At 52.9% G+C, this 19,834-nt stretch overlaps 1 protein-coding gene across 2 annotated transcripts; it reads right to left on the bottom strand.

Annotated features, from left to right (window-relative positions):
- Positions 1-958: 958 nt before the first annotated feature.
- Positions 959-10,927, bottom strand: GPR157 (G protein-coupled receptor 157). 2 transcript variants are annotated; one of them, XM_077311204.1, is made up of 6 exons: positions 10,477-10,927; positions 5,379-5,592; positions 3,629-3,823; positions 2,713-2,996; positions 2,441-2,495; positions 959-1,201 (listed from the first exon to the last, which is right to left on the bottom strand). In XM_077311204.1, exons 1-4 carry the CDS (start codon positions 10,887-10,889, stop codon positions 2,772-2,774), a joined length of 1,047 nt encoding a protein of 348 aa, XP_077167319.1. In that variant the 5' UTR covers positions 10,890-10,927; the 3' UTR covers positions 959-1,201; positions 2,441-2,495; positions 2,713-2,771. The 2 variants fall into 2 exon arrangements, with proteins under 2 accessions (XP_077167319.1, XP_077167318.1); XM_077311203.1 differs by lacking the exon at positions 2,441-2,495 and having other exon boundaries at positions 10,477-10,926.
- Between the last annotated feature and the right edge of the window lie 8,907 nt (positions 10,928-19,834).

Genomic DNA, 19,834 nt, shown 5'->3' with positions numbered 1-19,834 from the left:
GCACGCTTCCAGATGAAGAGCCCTGCTAGATCAGCCCATCTTGTCTGGCTGAGCCGTTCCTCTGGTGGTCCAACAGCAGGGCATAGAGGCCTTAATCATCTGGAACAGCTTTGGTGTATAATATAAAAAGCTAAGGCCTAGGTGGGTGGAGAGTGGGTGGGACCAGTCCGATTTTTGGACCAATCGGACTGGCCCCGCCCCCAGACTTTAGACCAATAGGAAGGCGGCACAGCCTGCCCCCCCCCCCCAGCCCGAATCTAATCCCCTTTAAATCTGTCTAATGTTTGTGACCATCACTATAACCTCTGGCAGCGAATTCCACATTTTAGTCACCCGCTTGTTTTCAAGGAACAAAAAACCCCACACAAACACACATCTTCGATCACCAAAATTATAGCAGTTTTATTCTTCCTTAAAAAAAACAAAGAAAAAATAAAAATACAAACTTGTAAGGATGTCAAAATTAGCATCATTGTCCTGATTTTGAAAATACATATATATTTTAAAAAACACACATGCATACAGTACAAAGAGTTTATAATGTTAGAAACCTGTTGGAGTTCTAATGCTTTCCAGGGATTCGTTCCTTTGTTCACACCTACGATATAAAGGTAAGCCTTGGAGCAGACACCAGGGCTGCCTTTCCAATATACCACCTCTCCCCATGGGAATACCTGAAGAGGTACAGGCTGCCCATATGAGGACTATACCACTTCATTAATTCATTCTACATTCAGCCCTATAGCCACAGATCTTTTCAAAAGGGCTTCAGTAAAGAGTTTTCTGAATAAACATTAGACAAAAAAGTTATTGCATGTTTAAAAAAATCTCAGAACAATGCCATTCCAGAGCTGTTGAATCCCTTATAAATCTTCCCAAAAATACACACCTTTGCCTTCCCATAGGATCCTAAGATGCCTTCCCCAAAAGATAACTCCCGCATCCCAAGTTTCTTAAAAAAAAACCCAACCAAACGAACAACCGAAACCCTTTTAATTTAAAACTGGAAGCTGGAACCGGTATGATAACCCTCTTCCAAGGAGCCTGAGAGATAAAAAGCGCACTGTCCAACTGGATCCCCAGAGAGGAGGTCTCCTCACGATGCCATTGCTAGCATCTGTGAAAGACATCAAGGCCTTGCTGGTTTTTCGGAGGTAGCTAGTTCCCTCTGCAGGCATGCCGTGGCATTTCTGGTACCAGCCTAAAACAAAAGACAAACGACAGAGCCAGTGAAAAAAAAACGCTTTTCTCACATCAAAATGCTGGAAATGCAAGATCTTGAAGTATAGACAGCTTCCAGCAGAGGTGTTCTAAGCAAAATCTACAGCCGTATATGGTGTCTCCAAATGTTTAAGCCGTTTATGGATTACCCAGTGAACTGAAATTGCATGCATGGATGATCTACAAGAAACCTAATGATTAGTACATCTAGAAGGGTGATATTTGACATCCTTCTCTCGACAAGGGGGATGAGACAGGACAAGGAGGCAGGCTAAAGGAGGAAGGCTTCACAACCCAGATCCATACAAACTGTGACGGGCTTGGATTCAAACCCAGATCTCACATGCACAGAATTCCAACCTACAGAGCAAGTATTTTACCGGGCATGAGGAGTCCACAAACTTGACACTAATACTAATTCAAGTCATTGGTGACCTATCAGCAGTGTGAAAGCAAAATTTCCAATGGAAAACAATCATCTATGCTGGGTCCCCCACAGAAATTTCATTTGCCATACAAGCTAGCTACTGACAAACTGGTGGGTTTGCTCCTTTTGATGGAGGTCCATCAGGAAACAGACTTTCTCCCGCAGGAGACTTAGAACTTCAAAGAAAAAGGATCTGAAAGCTAACAGATCTTTACATGCAAAAAGGAAAAAAAATGTTTTTGCAGGAAGACCAAAATTATTTCTGCTCTTGTGGGGCAGGCCGCAAAGAACTGAATTTTCCTCTCACTTCTGCTTTTCTTCTCTCTCACCCCTCTGCTTTCCCTGAAAGGGAGAACTCAGAGTGAATCATGGGCATCGGAGAGAACTAAAATACTGTTGAAGTTTGAATTTTGCCATTCTCTGATTCATTGCAACGCATCAAAGTTTTGTGCTGTTGCCTCTCCCCTTACAATCAACAAAAACCAACAGAAATGCTGTTAAAATGGATGCCTCTGTGTTTGTGTGTGTCTCTGTGTGTGGGTAGGTCAATTGCATAAAATGGCATATATTGAATTGGCATTAAAAACCCAACATGCTCTGTTGAGAACCTAAAACGGAAAGGAAAGATCTATCTGTACTAGCCTAGCTTGATTTCACACACTGATTGCAAAATAACCAAGTCTTCCTCTGAAGCCGAGAGCCAGGGTGGCAGAGTGGTTAAGAGCATCAGATCTAGAAGACCCAGGTTCGAATCCCCGCTTGGGCCAGGCATGTGCTGCCAGCCTAACCTACCTCACAGGAATGAAACGAAGGAGCAGAGAATGACACAAGCTGCTTTGGCTCCCTGCTGGGGTGAAAAGCAGGGTATAAATGAAATGATTGAAATAAGCAACAAATAAATATGTTAGTTGATTTGCGACAAACTAACCGCAGCCACCTCTCAAAACTATTCCTTGGCAGAATCCAAAGTCCCGCTGCTTCCGGACTTGCAACCTGACATGTGGACATAAAGGCCAACGAGTACGTTCCCTCGCTTTGACAAACAGGCAAACTGAGGCACTCACAGCTGGCGTCCTGCCGGGGCTAGGCCGCCTCCTTCTTTAAGATGAGGCCCTTCTGAACTTCAGGTATTCGAGATTTCCACTCCGTCCCACTCGCCATCCTGTGACTCCCAGTCTTTGGGGAAGGGCGCATGATTCCGTCGGAAGCTCGGTGGGCTCGGAAGAGAAGACTCCAAGTCGTCGTAGTGCCGGCAGCACAGGCAGGAGAAAAGCTTGTTCCGGACCACCCGTGTGCAAAACACAAACATGATGCAGTTGGCCCCTCCTTGGAACGTGTTCCCAACGCCCTGAAACAGAGGCAGGTAGTCCTCGGGAGGGTGCCCTCGCCCACAGGAGCGACAGGCAGAAGCAGGTCCAAGTGGGAAGGAGCCCTGCCTTCACACCCCGCTGCCATGCAATTTGGTTGGGTGCCAGCTGACAGACTCCAAAGCACAAGGCCCCGACATGGTGCCCACCTTTCTTGGCCAAGTGTCTTTAGAAAGTAGGGGGGTCCAGGTAGGACTTTAGCCCAGCAAGGCTTATGACTAGCTGTGCAGATTTTTAAAAAATGTAGTGTCTGACTGAAGGTCAGCTGCAGCAGCCATTTTGTGGCTGGCTCCGCCTCCTGTGGCAGCCATTTTGTGGCTGCACTTACCATGCTTTGTTAGGACTTCCAGTGGCGCCTACAGACTCAAAAACTTTGGGGACCACTGGGCCAGAGGAATTTACATCTGTATTCAGACCAGGGTGGGAAGAGAGGCACAGGTAACTGGATGAATGTGTGAATAAGTCTCGGTTTGGTTGGAGGACGGGGGGAAGGCCAGGTCAGCTCCGCATCCTCGTCGGAACTCATTCGGGGGTTTACAGAAGAAGGCATTCGAGACCCAGCCCCCTCTTCCCTCACCACGGACAGCCCAGGCGTTATGACTTTGGGACTCACGTGAAGGACCACCAGCAACGGGTTCTGGACCGAAGGAGAACCACAGAGAGCCAGCACAAATCGGACAGTGCTCCAGATGCGGAGAACAATGAAGATCACCGGAATCAGGATTAACTTCTTGTCTGCTATCGAAGTTCTTGGACGGACAGCGGGGGCCCTCGACAAGATGGGGCGGTATTCGGAGAGCGCTGCGTGCTTCAAAGGGGGGGGGAGAACAGCATTAGAAAATTATGTTGGAGTAGGGTGGGAAAGAGGGGAGTGGAGTGGGTCTTTATGTCAGTGCAGTAAGACTGAATGCAAGAGAAACAGATTTACTCACAGAAATTCTATGGGTGAAAATTGTCCAAAAGAAGACTTGGTTTTATATCCTGCTTTTTTACTACCTGAAGGAATCTCAAAGCAGCTTATAATCACTTTCCCTTTCTCTCCCCACAAGAGCCACCCTTTGAGGCAGGGTAGGGCTGAGAGAGAGCTCTGAGAGAACTGGGACTGGCCCAAGGGCACTGAACTGGCTGCATGTGGAGGAGTAGGAAATCAAACCCAGTTCTCCAGATCAGAGTCCACCACCCTTAGCCACTATTGTGGTGAATTGGTTAAGAGTGGTGGCTTTGAATTTGAAGAATCGTGTTTGATTCCCCACTCCTCCTCCACGTGCAGCCAGCTGGATGACCTTGGACCAGTCACAGTTCATTCAGCGCTCTCTCAACCTCACCTCCCTCACAGGGCGTCTCTTGTGAGGAGAAGAAGGGAAGGCGACTTGTTAGCCACTTTGAGATTCCTTTGGGAAGCTAAAAACCAGGTATAAAAACCAACTCTTCCGCCTGTACGCCAAACTGGCTCGTAAGGTAGCTTCATTCTGGGAGTTTGTTATCGCTCACCAGAACAAAGGTTAGAGATTGATTTAAAAACAGCAAAAAAGCAGCTACACAAAATAATTGTGTCCTAATAGGCGATTTCAACTGTCCCCACATTGACTGGGCCGATATGTGTTGACGTCAGGCGAAAGAGTTTCCAGACACTCTCAATAACTTTGCCACAGAGCAGATGGTCAAACAACTCCAAGAGGCGAGGAGGAAGAAATGTCTGGCATGAAATGTTGAGGAGGGGGGCGGCGGCGGGGGGGGGGTAGATCTGGTTCCTGGCCTGTCCCACACCAACAGCTGCTCCCACACAGAAATCCTGCCTCATTTGCAGACTGGCAACGACAGCCGCTGGCAGGCCTCTCCAGGAGCAAGTCGGAGAAGAATACAGAACCATCTGTAAATGGCCACATACGCCTGGCAAGCAGAAAACGCCAGAAATGATGACAGGAACAAGCAGGCTCTGCAAAGCATCCACAAATGCATATCACTTTGCTTTTATTCTGACTGCAGAATTGGAGACATTCACTGGAGGGACAGATGAGGACTCACGTCACAAAAATCAGTCTTTTGTAACTGAAGTTCCCTGTCGGGAAGGAGGGGATTAAACTGACCTACCTGACCGGAAAACAAAATCTGAGTCCAGGGGCACCTTGAGGACCAGCAAAGTTTTATTCAAGGTATAATGGGATGCCAAGGGAAGTGCTGGGAGGAGGGGCACCCTCTTGGGGAACCCTGGCCTGGTTGAAAGGAGAAGAAACGGAAACCACCTTCTTTATGGTTTACAAAAGAGTGTCTCTGTTTGAGTCCCTGGAGGAAACGGAGTTTCACTGCTAAGCCACCAAGAGTCCCATCCCTATCTGGCAAAAAAAGATGCTCCGAATACCAACCGCTCGATTGATGTGTTTCCGTATGAGGATGTAGAAGACGGGCAGTATCAAGTAGGCCAGGAACTCCCACAGCTTCCCTGCCAGGAGCATCCAAAGGACCCGATCCTCCGCCTCGATGTCGATCCAGCACCAGCCGACGGACACCTCGGAGGCATCGTAGCCAATCTTCTTCAGGGCAACGGCTGCCACTGTGATGACAAGGGGAACTCCCCAACTGCGGGCGGAGAAACGGATGAGAAAGGGGCCGGGGGTGAGGAGGGATCCCCACCCACCCCACGAACACACGGACAACAGACCCTCCCCCTTCACAAGGCCACCGTCGTGTCCCGCCTCCCGGTATGCCCTGGAGAGGTGGCTTAAAAGCTGAAATTCTCAATCCAGGACACCCTTTATGTTCTGCTCAGTTCTGCACAAGGCAGATTCTGCATGTGCCAACAATTTACAAGTCTGCTTCGGTGATTTACGGGTCACCCCCAGCCCCTGAAACCGTGGGCAGAAGATACGGGGAAACTAGAGAGCCGCTTTCTGTGGAGGCATGCCACTAAAACGCACCCGGTTCTTAAATGGGTGACTTCTGCAGCTTCCAGTCACCCTATAAAGGGCTTTGGAAAATATCCCCAGCTTCCCGGCTCCACTGGCGTATTTTCAGAGTCGGAGGAGAGGTTATCCGAGGACAAACCTGTGCAGACTACAGTTGTGCAACGGCGGCCTGACAGCTACAAGAAGACACAAACAGCGATACAAGCTTCTTATCACTCAGTGGGCCGGAGGTGCCAGAGCCTGAAGGGAAAGGATCTTCCCCAAAGCACGAGGAACGGGCTCGGCTGAGGCGTCTGTTGACACCGGTGAACGGCACAGGCTGAGACCAGCCCCACGCTGCTCTGAATCACCTGCCAGGCTCCCTCCAAGAACTACAATGTGGGAGAGGCTGCCAAGAACAGATTGGCAAGGCTCAGCCACCTAAAATCCCCAGCATCTCCCGGTTAAAACGGCTGTCAGATTCACAGGCATAGCTTTGACCCAAGGTGTCAGAAGAGGTCCTATTGACAATATATAACCTTGACGTTTTGTGTCAGGCTCCGCCTCCTGCGGCAGCCATTTTGTGACTGTGTCTACCGCCTTGTGCCGGAATCCCTGAGGCTGGGGCAGCCCCCGGCCCTGGTCTCCCCCGAGAACAGTTCAATAAACCCCTGGGCCCAGTCTCCCTTGGTGAGAGAGTTAAACCTTCTGAAGTTCAGCTGGTTTTGTCTGACTTCACCCAGTCACGAGGAAGGGAAAGAGGTAGACGCTCCCTAATGCCATGCTGCAGGGCACCGGTCCTATCGCCTTTCACTCCGCGCCGGTCTGCCGGCTCAGGCTATTCATGGCCACATCTCTGTGCCAGGAGGCGGCCCCGTCCACGGCAGACCTCTCTCCTGCAGGTCCCGAAAGGCTGCTGGGGTTTGAAGGAGCAGCTGAAGCCTGCAGAAGAGCCCCTTACACCGGAGCAAGGCAGCTGCAAGCCCCGACGGTTCTCGATTTCTGAGCTAGACAACTTCCTCCGACAACAGGCGCTGAATCGGTGCTTGGTATAGCCCTGTGACTGCGCAATGCAAATCTTTCTGTGCCCGAATGCCACTGACAGCAAATTCCTGTATCAAATTTCCCTCTTGCTTTTCCCTTCCGTATTCAGCAACCCATTCCGAGAAGGCCAGGTTTCATTTGATTTCCAAAGGACAAACACAAAGGTGAAAACCCGTGTGGGTGATTCTCAGAAGCCCCCAAACAGATTCAGCGGGGACATCTGGGGGTGGAGCAGAGCTTTTGTGCCTACCATGACCTTTGACCCCCCTGCCTACGCCCAGAATCTGAGTACGTTATGTCAGGTAGGATCTCAGCACACTCTGTGAGGTAAACAGCAATTCAAAGCCATTGGAGCCAAGCAGCTCGATTGCTCAACCACACCCAATGCAGAGGTACAGAATTACTTCTCGAGCAGAAGCCAATTTGGAAGCTGCAAGACCAGAGCAGGGAATCATGCAGAGGCACAGTAAGCAGCCTCCTTTGCAGATAAGAATTCAGGGATTAATTTGTTATGACACGCCTGCAGCTCTTGTTCCAATGCACAATTTGCAAATTATTAATACTGCCTGTATAAAGGAAAGGGCTCTCTGCGCACGCACAGCGTTCTCTCTTTCTCCTTGCATTCCAGGAGTTCAGCCGGAACCCAAAGTACAGGTCCCAAGACCAAGCATGACGCTGGGATTGGAGGAACTTGTCCCCTGTTGGTGCACTTGCCGTGTGTTTGCACAGCTAACTAAAGAACAAACTGCCCGATATTTATCTTCCGGCTCGGTGTGGTGAGTCAAGAGCCCTCCTGGCACTCCCATGACAAACTCCAACACTGCAACATGATGTTCGCACACGCCAGCCATTATGGCCATTCCTCTGGATCTTCTATTTTGAAACACGCCTTCCACATTGGAGAACACCTTGCACCCCAAATACACAGACACACACACACACACACACAGAGCCCTAATCTACTTAATAACCAGATTAGCCCCCAGTGTTTTGTACGGGGCGATACTTCAAATCCCCCTTGACCAACACTGCTTGGAGATGCTCCAACAGCCCCTCTTGCTTCCTGGGCTTGGGGAATCACGGCTGTGGTTTGGCCACTGAAAAAGGACCAACAAGGACGTGGTACCCGCCCAATGTGTTTCCAGGTGCCTGCCTCCTGTTTCTGGGGACGACCAGGTGGGGGTTTCCTCAGCACTGGGGGGATGAAGTATTTTCTACTCTTCCCCCCCAAGTGTTCAGAATTCTTCATCAGGCTGAATGTCGCAAAGAGGTGGAGCGGGAGAGAGAAATAAAGATGTTTCAGGACGTTGTTCCCCTTTTCAGCGGCTCACCATTTTGCAAGCAAAAGAGCCTGAAAAGGAGACCCCAACGCAAAACTGCTGGATTTGTTGAGGAATCAGATGGCGTTTCCCAAGGGCAGGACAGCCCCCAGGCATTTCTCACCAGACGGACAGACCTCCTGATTGCCAGGGATGAGCCGACTGAAGGTTGCCTTGAATACATCTGCAGGCCTTACACTGTCACGCTCTGTACTTCTCGGGTTTCCTGACCTTGCAACTTTGCTGTTTACACACAGGGCCTGTAATGCGGTGTAAATATATCTGCCAATGAGATCCTTTAACTCCCAGCCACTGATGAAACAGGCTCCGGTTCGCTAAAAGAGCTGTCGGCAGTGAAGGTGCCACACAACTTGCTTGGTTTCTGGGGCAGCAGCTTGGCCCTTCCTGGGAAAAGAGGAAGCTGCGATGCTCTATTTCAGGGGTAGTCAAACTGCGGCCCTCCAGATGTCCATGGACTACAATTCCCAGGAGCCCCTGCCAGCATTCGCCAGCGAATGCTGGCAAGGGCTCCTGGGAATTGTAGTCCATGGACATCTGGAGGGCCGCAGTTTGACTACCCCTGCTCTATTTGCAAGGCCTGTTATGGCCAGGACGTTTTGGAGCACACAGGGTTGTCAGAAGTGACTTGACAGCATCTAATACACACACACTCCCTCACTAACTTGGAGATGGCAGGAACATAATGCACATGGAGCATGAATCCTCACCACGGAGCAAAACGGACCCACCCCCTGAAAAACAGTCCAAACCCGAGTCTGCATTTGGCCAGCCACCTCTGTTCTGATCCGATCCTTCGGCCTTCCGAAGCCTCTCCCAGCCCGGCTGCCCTGAAGTCCTTTTAACCCAAGACATCCCGAAGGAAAAAGAAGTGAACTGGGGGTGAGGACCCACATGGCTTCCCCCAGCGCCCGCCTCTGTCATTTTGGGCAACACACAATAATTCCATTCCCCCACAGGGACTGGGCCATGAGGGGGCTTCCTGCGGAACCAAGGTATAAACAATGTGGCACGTCAATGCCAGCAAATACGCTCTTTGCAAAATCCTTCCTGCTTCCAAATTCTTGAGCTAGAAAGGAGCTGGGAGGGGGGGAGCGGTAAATTGATGGGAGCATCCCATTAGAAAACTGTACAAAACTTTGCCCAGGGACATGTGTTAAATCTAGGAATCTAAGCAGCGTCAGGACTGACCAAAGTGCGCCTGACATAGAATTCTGCTTTTAACCGGCTCTGGGTGTTAATCAGTAGGATACCTGGCTCACAGCCCTCCCTCTGGACATGTTTGCCCCATCCAGCTGTCAGGGGTATTCTGCCGTTACTCACGGAGGTTGTGTTTGGTCCACTGCAATAAAACTCCACTGACAGACAGCAGATCTAACACGCTCCGTCCCTTGGTGGAAAGCTGTAATGCATTTCCTTCCTCCCAGGCGCCTCCCTGAATTTCACTAATCCTCTTTTTAAAAATCTGCTTAACTCGCTGGGCATTGTGCTCGTGCTGCGCTAATGAAACCCACACATTAATTACGAAAGGGCTTCTGCTCTGGAAATAAATTCATAGTTCCCTCTCCTTCCCGCCCCTTTTTAACCAACCTGCCTGCCTACTTAGAGCTGTCACTCAATTACCGGGTCACGGATTAGAAGGATCCGTGCCCGAACCTGGGCGTCCCAGGCTAGCCTGATCTTGTGGGATCTCAGAGGCTAAACGGGGCCAACCCAGGCTAGTTATTTGGATGGGAATCCACCTGGGATCTGGGCAGCGGTTCCTCCCAAGAGCCACGTTCCCCTCCCGCAAGGGGAGGCTGGAGGGTGAACCTGGGCCTGCACATGCAACTAGCGCCCCCCCCCCCTTGAAATAATGTCTCTGTCTACTATGTGTCTAATTGTCAATATAAATATTGACAAATCCCTTCTGGCTGCACAATGCAGAAGAGCTGGGGTTTGGTTTTCCAAAACAACCACGCTGCTCTTACAACAAGTTAACCCTTGCTGCCTCTGTGGAGCTACCCGGGGGCCTCTTTGGGGTCTCCCGCCCAGGGCCCCCCTGCTCTGTTTGCGAGAGCTGCCCCTCCAGGGCGCATTCCGCACACGCTGCATACTGCGCTTCGGTGCCTTTGCAGGTCGGCGATCCCGCGGAAGCCCCGCGGCGCTGCCTCGCCCGACGCTTCCCCTCAAGGCTTCTGGGCCAGCCGGGGACCCACCTGACGGCGTGGAAGAGCGCCAGGAGGCCGGGGGCCGGGCCGGGGCCGGGCCCGGGGCCGGCGCGGACGAGGCAGAGGTAGAGGTCGAGGGCGACGGCCACGGTCCAGAAGAACGAGCTGGTGTTGGCGAAGGCGGAGAGCGCGCCCTGCGCCACGCAGTCCCACGCCGGCCCGCCGAAGTCGCGCAGCGCCCCGTAGAAGTAGGCGGCGGCCGAGAGCAGGTCGGCCAGCGAGAGGAAGAGCAGCAGGCGCCGCGCCCGCGTGCGCAGCTCCGGCCACAGCCCGTGCGAGGCCACCAGCAGCCCCGCGCCCAGCGCCGACAGCGCGCACGACGCCAGCACCACCGCGCGCTCCCACGGCAGCGGCCGCCCCGGCCACTCGGCCCACGACGCCGGAGGAGCAGCCCCGGCCATAGCCCCGGCCACCGAGCCCGCAAGCCCCGCCACCGGCCCCGGCCCCGGCCCCGAGCCCGCCCCGTCTCCGCCCCCGGGACGCCTCTGGGCGGCGCCCCTCCCGGCCGCCTCCAGCCCGAGCAGGCTCCGAGCGCTCCCGGACCCTCGCCCCTCGGAGCAGGCCCCCGCCCCCCGCCTTTGACGGTGGGTTTCTGAGCATGCACAGAGTGCAGCGCTGCGCAAGGCGCCGCCGCCGCCGCCGCCACCCAGCCCTCCGTGGGCTCTTTCGCCGGCCGCACAGAGGATCAAGGGGCGCGCCTTCGGGGGACCGGAGAAGCCAAGGGAAAAGCCCTTGCCCCCGAGAGAGGGGAGCCCGCGGGAGTGTCGGCCGGAGGGGAGGAGAGGAGGAGAAGGCGAGCAGGTGACACGGGCGCTGCTCTCGAGGAATCCGGGCCTGTTGCTGGCCGCCCGGAGGGACAAGTTGGCCATTGCAGGAGACGGGAGGCTGGACCGGCCTGACCCAGCAGGGCGCTTCTGACGCCCTTCCCTCGTGGCTGGAGGGATGTGGACCAGCCAGGTACCCTTTCCCCCACCGTGCCCCAGGAGCTCGCTGGCCAGCCACCCTCCCTGGCCTGGCCTCCCTCGCAGGGTTGTTGTGAGGGGATCATGGAGGAGAAAGGCAGGGTGTGAATGACATCTGAAATAATAATTGGAAATAAGAGACGTTCCCTTCAGTGCCGCATGACATTCTGGACTCCCCCCCCCCCCTTGGCTTGCGAAGTCCGAGCCACTCGGTTTATTGTCAAGTTAAAAGGAGAGGATGTGAAAGACCTTCCCCCCCCCCCCCGAGAGCCCCGGCCTGCCTGCCCTTAATGGACCGATGGTCCGGTTCAGAATCAGGCAGCTTCGTGTGTTCCTGTGATGGGGGGGGGGGGTGGAAAACATCCATAGAAAAATCTGAAGAGATTCTTGTTGGCCAAACCACTATGTGAAAAAACTCACTTTCCTGAACTTCAGATCAATTGCGTTTTTTTGCTTGTAATGCTTTTCCACCTCTTAGACTGTGTCGATTTAAAGGTTTTGGGTAGCGCTGCCTTGAATACTGACATGGAAACAGGTGGAGTACGAAAACTCCCTCAAAATAGGAACTGATCGCTCGACACGGCTGCATCTTTCGGCACAAGCAGATCTGGAAGGAGTCTGGCCACAGAGCTACACCAAAACTTTTTTGACTTGAATCTCGGCAGGCTGAGATCACCCCCAAGTTTGGGGAAGGGCAGGAGTCAAAGATGCCAACTTGAGAAGACGCCTATTACAAAATCAGCTGAGCAAAAATGATAAGCCACCAAAATTTCTTTATTGAACCCCCCCCCCCCCAATTAGCAATACAAAAGAGCTCAACCAAGACAAATTCTTGGTGCCGAAGAAAACCCTTCGTTTCATCCAGTTCGACCAGGCAGTAGCTTGTGGCTGACAATCCAGCATCCGGATTAAGTTCTAATTGAGAGGAATAATTTCTGGGGGACAAAGAGGGATAAAAGGGGACAGAGAGAATAAATCACTGGGGAGTATGGCCCTGACCCAGGACACTACAAACTCTTAGAGGCCCCGGCCCACCTGTTGCCCTGTTTACCTTTCCCTGGTATTCAAACTGCCTTCACCTTTGTGCAGCTTATAGAGGGTATTAAGTTTGGTCAGTCCTGGTCAAGATGCTTTTGCGTGTGTGTTCAGGGGGGTGGTGATGACTTATGCAGCCATTTGACCCTGTATTCAGGGGTAATCAAACTGCAGCCCTCGAGATGTCCATGGACTACAATTCCCATGAGCCCCTGCCAGTGTTTATTTTACGCTAAAACATCTGCTCCTCTGGGAAAAGCGCAAGGAGGGAACCTGGCTAGGCATCCAGGTGGGATCCTATAGTATTTTAGACAACAGAATTCGGGCTCTCCTCTTCTCCCTCCACCTTCTCGCATTTGGGGACAGGTTTCTCCCCACCGTAGCTGTGTTTAATCATCAGGGTTAACTAGGTCAAGGGGTTTGCAGCCTATTAATCTGTTTAACCGACTGACTTACTAAACTAATTAAAGTGGCCTAGTGGCACCAGGTCAATACGACCAATATCGCGAGCGCATTTAATGGAGACAAGAGAGTCTCTCACTCTCCATTAAACGCTGCAGGTTAGCCATCGATAGCTGAGAAAGCCACATTATGCGCACGGCCTGAGTTACGCAGGGACGTGAAAGCTTAGGATGAGGCCAAAGCAGCACTCTTTAGGAAGGCTCAAATGGACATTTTGGAAACATCACACAGCTGGGTGGGTGCCTCCCTGCAGTCCTTTGTTCCTGACAATTATCTGTGGACAAAACACTCTGCACATGCTCAGGAGAACGACCCCTGATTACTCACCGAGAGGGGTCCTTCTCCTCAGGGGTCAGGAGGACAGCTTGATGGGTGTTTCCCAGCTCTCTTTGAGGGAGGCAGGTAATTTAAATATTCTGTCTTCCTGCGGGAAACGCCCCTCTCAGCCAGTCGGTATCTCCGGAGAGTCCTTCATATCCTGTGCCATCACTGCTATAACGTAAGCTTGTTAACACCAGACACAGACAAGACACCGAGGAAGGAGGGCAAGGAAGACTAACACAAACAGAACTATATCAACTAATCTACCCGTCAGGCGTCTACTCTCAATGCCCCTATGCCATTTGTTTTTTTTTTTTTTTTTATATATTTCTGAACCTCCAAATGAAGAACTCCACAACTACTAAATAAGTTACAACGCGATGGACCTCCCTACTGGGTGGGACAAGCTGTCCTCCTGACCCCTGAGGAGAAGGACCCCTCTCGGTGAGTAATCAGGGGTCGTTCTCCCTCTGGGTCAGGAGGACAGCTTGATGGGACCTTAAAGAGCAGTCCCAAACCCAGGGCGGGAAGTTAAACCAGGTCCATCACGTGGGACAGAACTCTGCGCCCGAAGGCCGCCTGTTCCATCTCCCCTTGCTGAATCTTATAATGCCTCGCAAACGTGGAGGGCGTGGCCCAAGTCGCGGCCTTGCATACCTCCTCCACCGAGGCTCGCTTGGCGAAGGCGGCTGAAGCGGCCGCACTCCGCAGGGAATGGGCGGTGATGCCCTCAGGCACCCTCTCCCCCGTGGCCCTGTAGGCCTCAACTATGCATGCCCGCACGGATCTGCTGATGGCAGCCTTGGATAAGGACTGCCCCCTCTTGTCTCCTGAGACCCCAATAAACAACGTCTCAGTCTGCCTGAAATCGCTAGTCCTGGCAATGTATACCTTGAGGGCCCTCTTGACGTCCAGCTTATGCCAGACCTTCTCCTGATCCGAGCTAGGATGAGGAAAAAATGCGGGCAAACTGATCTCCTGCGTGCGGTGAAACCTAGACTCCACCTTGGGCCTAAATAAAGGATTCACCCGAAGCACCACTCTGGAATCCCTGAAGATACAGAGATTCTTGTCTACGGACAATGCCCCCAACTCGGACACTCTTCTAGCAGAAGTGATAGCCACGAGAAAAATCGTTTTTAGACTAAGTGTGGGAAGAGACACCGATCTAATCGGCTCAAAGGGCTCCCGTGTCAATGCCCTGAGTACTAACCCCAAATTCCAAGTGGGAAAAAGATGTTTGGGTGGCGGCTCCATCTTAGCAGCCCCTTTTAAAAACCTGATGACATGCGGATGCTTGGACAACGGAAGCCCCCCTTGCAAGCCTAGCACTGTGGACAATGCGGCCACCTGCCTGCGCAGCGTCCCTGAACGCAAACCTGACTTGAGACCATCCTGTAAAAACTCCAGGATGCTGCTAATCTTCGGACAGGAGGAAGACACAGCCTTCCTCCGGCACCACCTCACAAAAGCCTTCCAGGAACAGTTATAAATTCTAACGGTGGAGGCCCTCCTGGAAGCCATGATAGTGTCTGTAACAGCTAAGCTGTACCCTTTCCGCCTCAGGCCCGCCCTCTCAGTAGCCAAGCGGTCAAATTCCACCATCCTGGTCGAGGGTGTCGAAGAGGGCCCTGAGACAGCAGGTCCTCCGTCACTGGAAGTGTGAGGTGTGGTCCCACTGACATCTGCATTATCGCTGAAAACCACCACCTCCTGGGCCACCACGGAGCCACGAGGATGACCTCTGCCTGCAGGAAGTGAATTCGTCTGAGTAGCTTTGGTAATACTGGAACTGGCGGAAACGCGTACATGAGTCCGTCCGGCCAGGGCGCCGTCAGCGCGTCTGTCATTTCCGCCCTCGGATGATAGTACCTGCTGCAGAACCGGTCCACCTGATGGTTCTGGCTGGAAGCAAACAAGTCCATTATGGGACGACCGAAGTGTACAGTGATAAGGTGGAACGCCTCTCTGCTTAGAGACCATTCCGCTTCTACTACTCGCTGTCGACTGAGCCAATCTGCTTGGGTATTCAGAGTCCCCTGAATATGTTCTGCTCTCAGCGACGCCAGATGCTTTTCTGACCACGACATCAGCCTTTCGGCTTCCTTTTGCAACTTGCCGGACCTGGAACCACCCTGGTGATTGACATAAGCCTTGGCGGTTACATTGTCCGTCCTGACTAAAACATGCTTCCCTTCTACCTCCTGCTGGAAGAATTGTAGGGCCAGGACTATCGCTCTCAACTCCAACAGGTTGATCTGCTGCTTTTTCTCGGAAGGTGACCAAAGTCCCTGAGTGGGTGAATCGTTCAGCGTTGCTCCCCAGCCGGATAGGCTCGCATCCGTATACAGTTGCTGGAACTGATTGAACAGGAACGGCTTTCCCTTGATCAGATTCGCTCTGACTGTCCACCACACCAAGCAGTTCTTGGTGTGTAGGTCCAAAGCTACTAGTAGATCCTTCTTCCGGGCAATCCTGTTTTGAAAAGGCCGTAATGCTTTCTGCAACGGTCTGGCTCTTGCCCGTCCCCACTGCACTGCTTCTGCATCTGCGACTAGTATTCCCAGTACACTGGCCAATTGGAGCAGTGAAGACCTCTTTGCCCGAATGACCTGGGAGACCAGCTGAATGGTTTTCAACACCTTGGCCTGGGGAAGGAACAGGGCGCACCTGATCGTATCTATCACCACCCCCAAATGCTCTAGGCGTTGAGTGGGTACTAACGAACTCTTTTCCCGATTCACTAGGAACCCAAATCGCTCCAGCACCTCTATGGACCTCCTGGTGAACTCCTCCGCAAGCCTGAGAGTGGGGGCGCGGATCAAGAGGTCGTCCAAATATGGGTGAATGTGGATACCCTCCTGTCTCAGTATGGCCACTAGGTTTACCACTAATTTGGTGAACACCCGCGGAGCCGAGGACAAGCCGAAGGGGAGAGCCCGATACTGATAGTGCCGCCCCTCTGCGCAGAAACGCAGATACCGCCTGTGTTCTGTTGCGATGGGCACGTGCAGGTATGCTTCCTGAAGATCTAGGGACGTGAGGAACTCCCCCTGTTGTATGGCCTCTGTTATGGACCTTAAGGTCTCCATCCTGAATTTCCTGAGAGGAATGAAAGTGTTCAGGAAACGGAGGTTTAGAATGGCTCTCCAGTCCCCATTTTTCTTTGGAACGGTGAACAGGAGAGAGTAGACTCCCTGACCTCTTTCCGATTCCGGTACTGGTTCTATTGCTTCTATAGCTACAAGATGCTCGATTGCCTTTAGCATGCGAGCCCTCTTTTCTGGAATATGGGAGACCGGAGAAGGGAAGAAATGATCTGGTGGGCGACGGCCCAGCTCTATTCTGTAACCCCTCCGGACCAACTCCTGAGCCCAGGAGTCTATGCGCGGATCCGTCCACTGTTCGTGGAAGGCAAGTAGTCTCCCCCCCACTGGAAGGGACGGTGAGTCACGCCTGAGAGGTCTTGTTATCTCCGTCTGAACGGTCAGCTCTGTTCCTGTACCTCCTGAACCTGGCATTGAATCCCCCCCTACGGGAGAATTGTCTAGACTGACCCCAGGAACCTCTTCTGCCTTCCGGTCGATATCTGGGGCCTGAACCCTGGTTCCGGAAGGCTGAGGGAAAGGGCTTGCCATCCCTGCGGATGCGCCGGGGAAAAGCCTTCTTCTTGTCCCTGGTTTCAATTAGGACCCTGTCTAAGGAATCCCCAATAAGTTTGTCCCCCTGGAATGGGTAGGCCACCACCGTGGTTTTAGAGTGCGGGTCAGCCGGCCAAGCCTTGAGCCACAGCAATCTCCTGGCCACTGATGCAGAGGCCATAGCACGTGCTGCAAATACAACAATGTCCAGAGATGCGTCTGCATTGTACGCAGAAGCTTTCAAAATTCTGTTGGTCCCCTCCTGAAGTCTTCCCTCAGAGTCTGGGATGAGGGACAACAACTTTTTACACCATGCCATGGAAGCCCTGGCTACCACTGAGGCGGTAGTGGCCGCCCGGATGGACATTGCCATGGCTTCGTGTGCCTTACGTAGGGCCGATTCTGCCTTTCTGTCCATTACGTCTCTCAGATAGCCCTCTCCATCTTCAGACACCAAGCCCGACGTTTGGAGTGCTGCAACCGGACCATCAATGACTGGCACCTGCAAAAAAGATTCTGCATATTCTGGTAAGGCATACATCTTACGAATAAAGGAGGGGAATTGTTTAGTGACCAGCGGCTTTTCCCATTCTGCCCTTATTTTCCTCTCGAAGGATTCTGGCAAAGGAAAGTTCTTTAGATTAGTTTCAGGTTTGGGAAAAAATTCCCCACTACCCTTAGGGCCATAGAATTTCCTGGTCTGTTTGCAAGGGGGTTCCTCTGAGCCAGACTGTTTCAAATCCAGGATAGAAATGGATTTGTTAAGCAGAAACTGAAAGTCTTCAACATCAAAAAATCTCTCAGTCTGTGGAGGCACCTGGATTGGTTCAACCTCCTCCTCATCTGTAATAAACTCCAAATCGCCCTCCTCTCGTTCTCTGGTATCCATCTCCTCCTCTGAAGAATGATATCTCTGTTGACTACAGTGTGGTCTCTTTCGGGCTGCCTTGGTAGGCCAGCGAGGCCTGGAGCTAGAGGCCTGAGGAGACCTCCTGTGGGAATAGCTTCTTCTGGAAGCCCTGGATTCTGGGGAGGACGAACGGGAACGAGAAATGGAGGCTCTGGAACCCTGGGGTAGAAGCTGCTGGCACACCTTTGCAATCTCGGCCTGTACAGTACTCTGCATAAGCCTAACAAACTCTGGAGGTAAATTAAACTGGCCTTGATTGGCCTCTACATTACCCTCCTCCAGGCGTTCTGCAACGTTCTTCTGCCCAGCTGAGGGCCCTTCTGGCTCTCTCCTCCTGTGGCCCGCGCCTGGATCCTGCCCTTCACCCGTAGCCGCTGTGTTAGTCGGCTTGGGAGGGCGTTTAGGCTGCTTTGCGGCTCTCGCGGCTTTAGAGCGCTGTCCTTGCTCTGCCGCGGCCGATGCAGCTGTTGCGGGGTCGGGCGCAGCCGTTCCGGCTGCCTCCGACATTGCTCCGACCCCGGCGCTCCCAATCCGCGGCTCGGTGTCCTCCTCAGAGGAAAAGCCGCCGTCTCTTCGCTCCGCCGCCATTTCCCGCCGAAAAACAAAATGGCCGCCGCAACGCACGCGGCCGTCGCCGGCTTCTCCCTTGCTGCCCGATCCGGCGCAGCCGAGGGGTATTGAGCCCAAAAACAGGATCACCAGCCGGGAGGAATGGGGAAAATGGAAGGGAGGAGGTAAAGGAAGGATTGGGAAAAGACTACTAGGGAATCTTCTTCAAAAACCTAGAGACGCCTAGACTCTAGCTGCTCCCTCTAACGAGGCAGGAAGAAGACTGGCTGAGAGGGGCGTTTCCCGCAGGAAGACAGAATATTTAAATTACCTGCCTCCCTCAAAGAGAGCTGGGAAACACCCATCAAGCTGTCCTCCTGACCCAGAGGGAGAACGCTACAGAGCTGAGCCTACACGGTGAACACGGCCCTATGAAGCTAGCGCTCGGAAGTCCCTTGTCAGAGCTCACGCAGCAAGCAAGCGCTCTGTACATGCCCAGACACCTTCACCACCGAGAGGAGAGACCCTGAGGGAAGAGCCCTTGGCATTAGCCAGATGCCTGGCTGAGTTTCTCCTTCACTGCTCAGCCCCTTTGCAAAGTGAGGAAATGAGAAAAGGGGAGGGAAAGCGACAGAGGCAGTATCTTGTCTAATTCTCAGCCAAGGACAAATCAGCCAGGTTTGCAGATTCCGTTTCCACCCTTTTCCCGTCCCCCCAACCCTGCTCCATCCTTCCCTGTCGCAGCTTCCTGAGAGGCTAAAACTTTGCAATCGCAGCTTTCCCCTGCAGGGGACACGTTGGCCAAAAGATCCTGTCTTGGCACATCCTCTTCAAGCTCAGGGTGCTTTTTCTGCCATCCGGGGATCGAATCCTGCCAGGTCCCGAGAAGACAAACAGAAATCCTTGGTTCCCTTTGGCTCCTGCTCCGGCTCCCCACGGGCCCGACAACGTGCAGCACTTCTGAGGCAGTATTCTTGCTGATTGCTTCCTGGATCGCTGGGCACAACAACCAGCTAAGACACTGCCAGAGAAACACTCACAGAAACGGCAGCCGAGGGGAGACGGCCCGGCCTCCGGCTCTTGCCCCGGAATGGATCCCAGAGCCCTGGGGAGACAAGGAAGGACAACAGACACAGCACAACAAACCTCGCTTGGGGGGGGGAAGAGAAGACTCCGTGGATTCCAGTCCGAGCTAAGCTGGTACCCTTTGGGGGTCAAGCTATGCAAAAGGGGTAAGTTCATTCCGTAGCCATCCCCTCCCCCAATGGAACCCTGGGAAATGTAGTTCTGGGAGACACAGTTCATGTCTCCAGTAGAGAGCTCTCTACAGTCCTGGGCTCTAATCCCCCCAGTCTCTCTTCCCTTCACTGCTGCCCCCCGCCATTCATACGTAGCCCTGCGTCAAGAGTTGCCTTGGGGAGTTCTTCATCCAAGTTGTCATCTGACTCTGTTGGGCATGGAAATGA

This window comes from Paroedura picta, chromosome 15, assembly GCF_049243985.1.
Source record: "Paroedura picta isolate Pp20150507F chromosome 15, Ppicta_v3.0, whole genome shotgun sequence".
Lineage (NCBI taxonomy): Eukaryota > Metazoa > Chordata > Lepidosauria > Squamata > Gekkonidae > Paroedura > Paroedura picta.
This window is presented reverse-complemented; position numbering and strand designations above follow the sequence as displayed.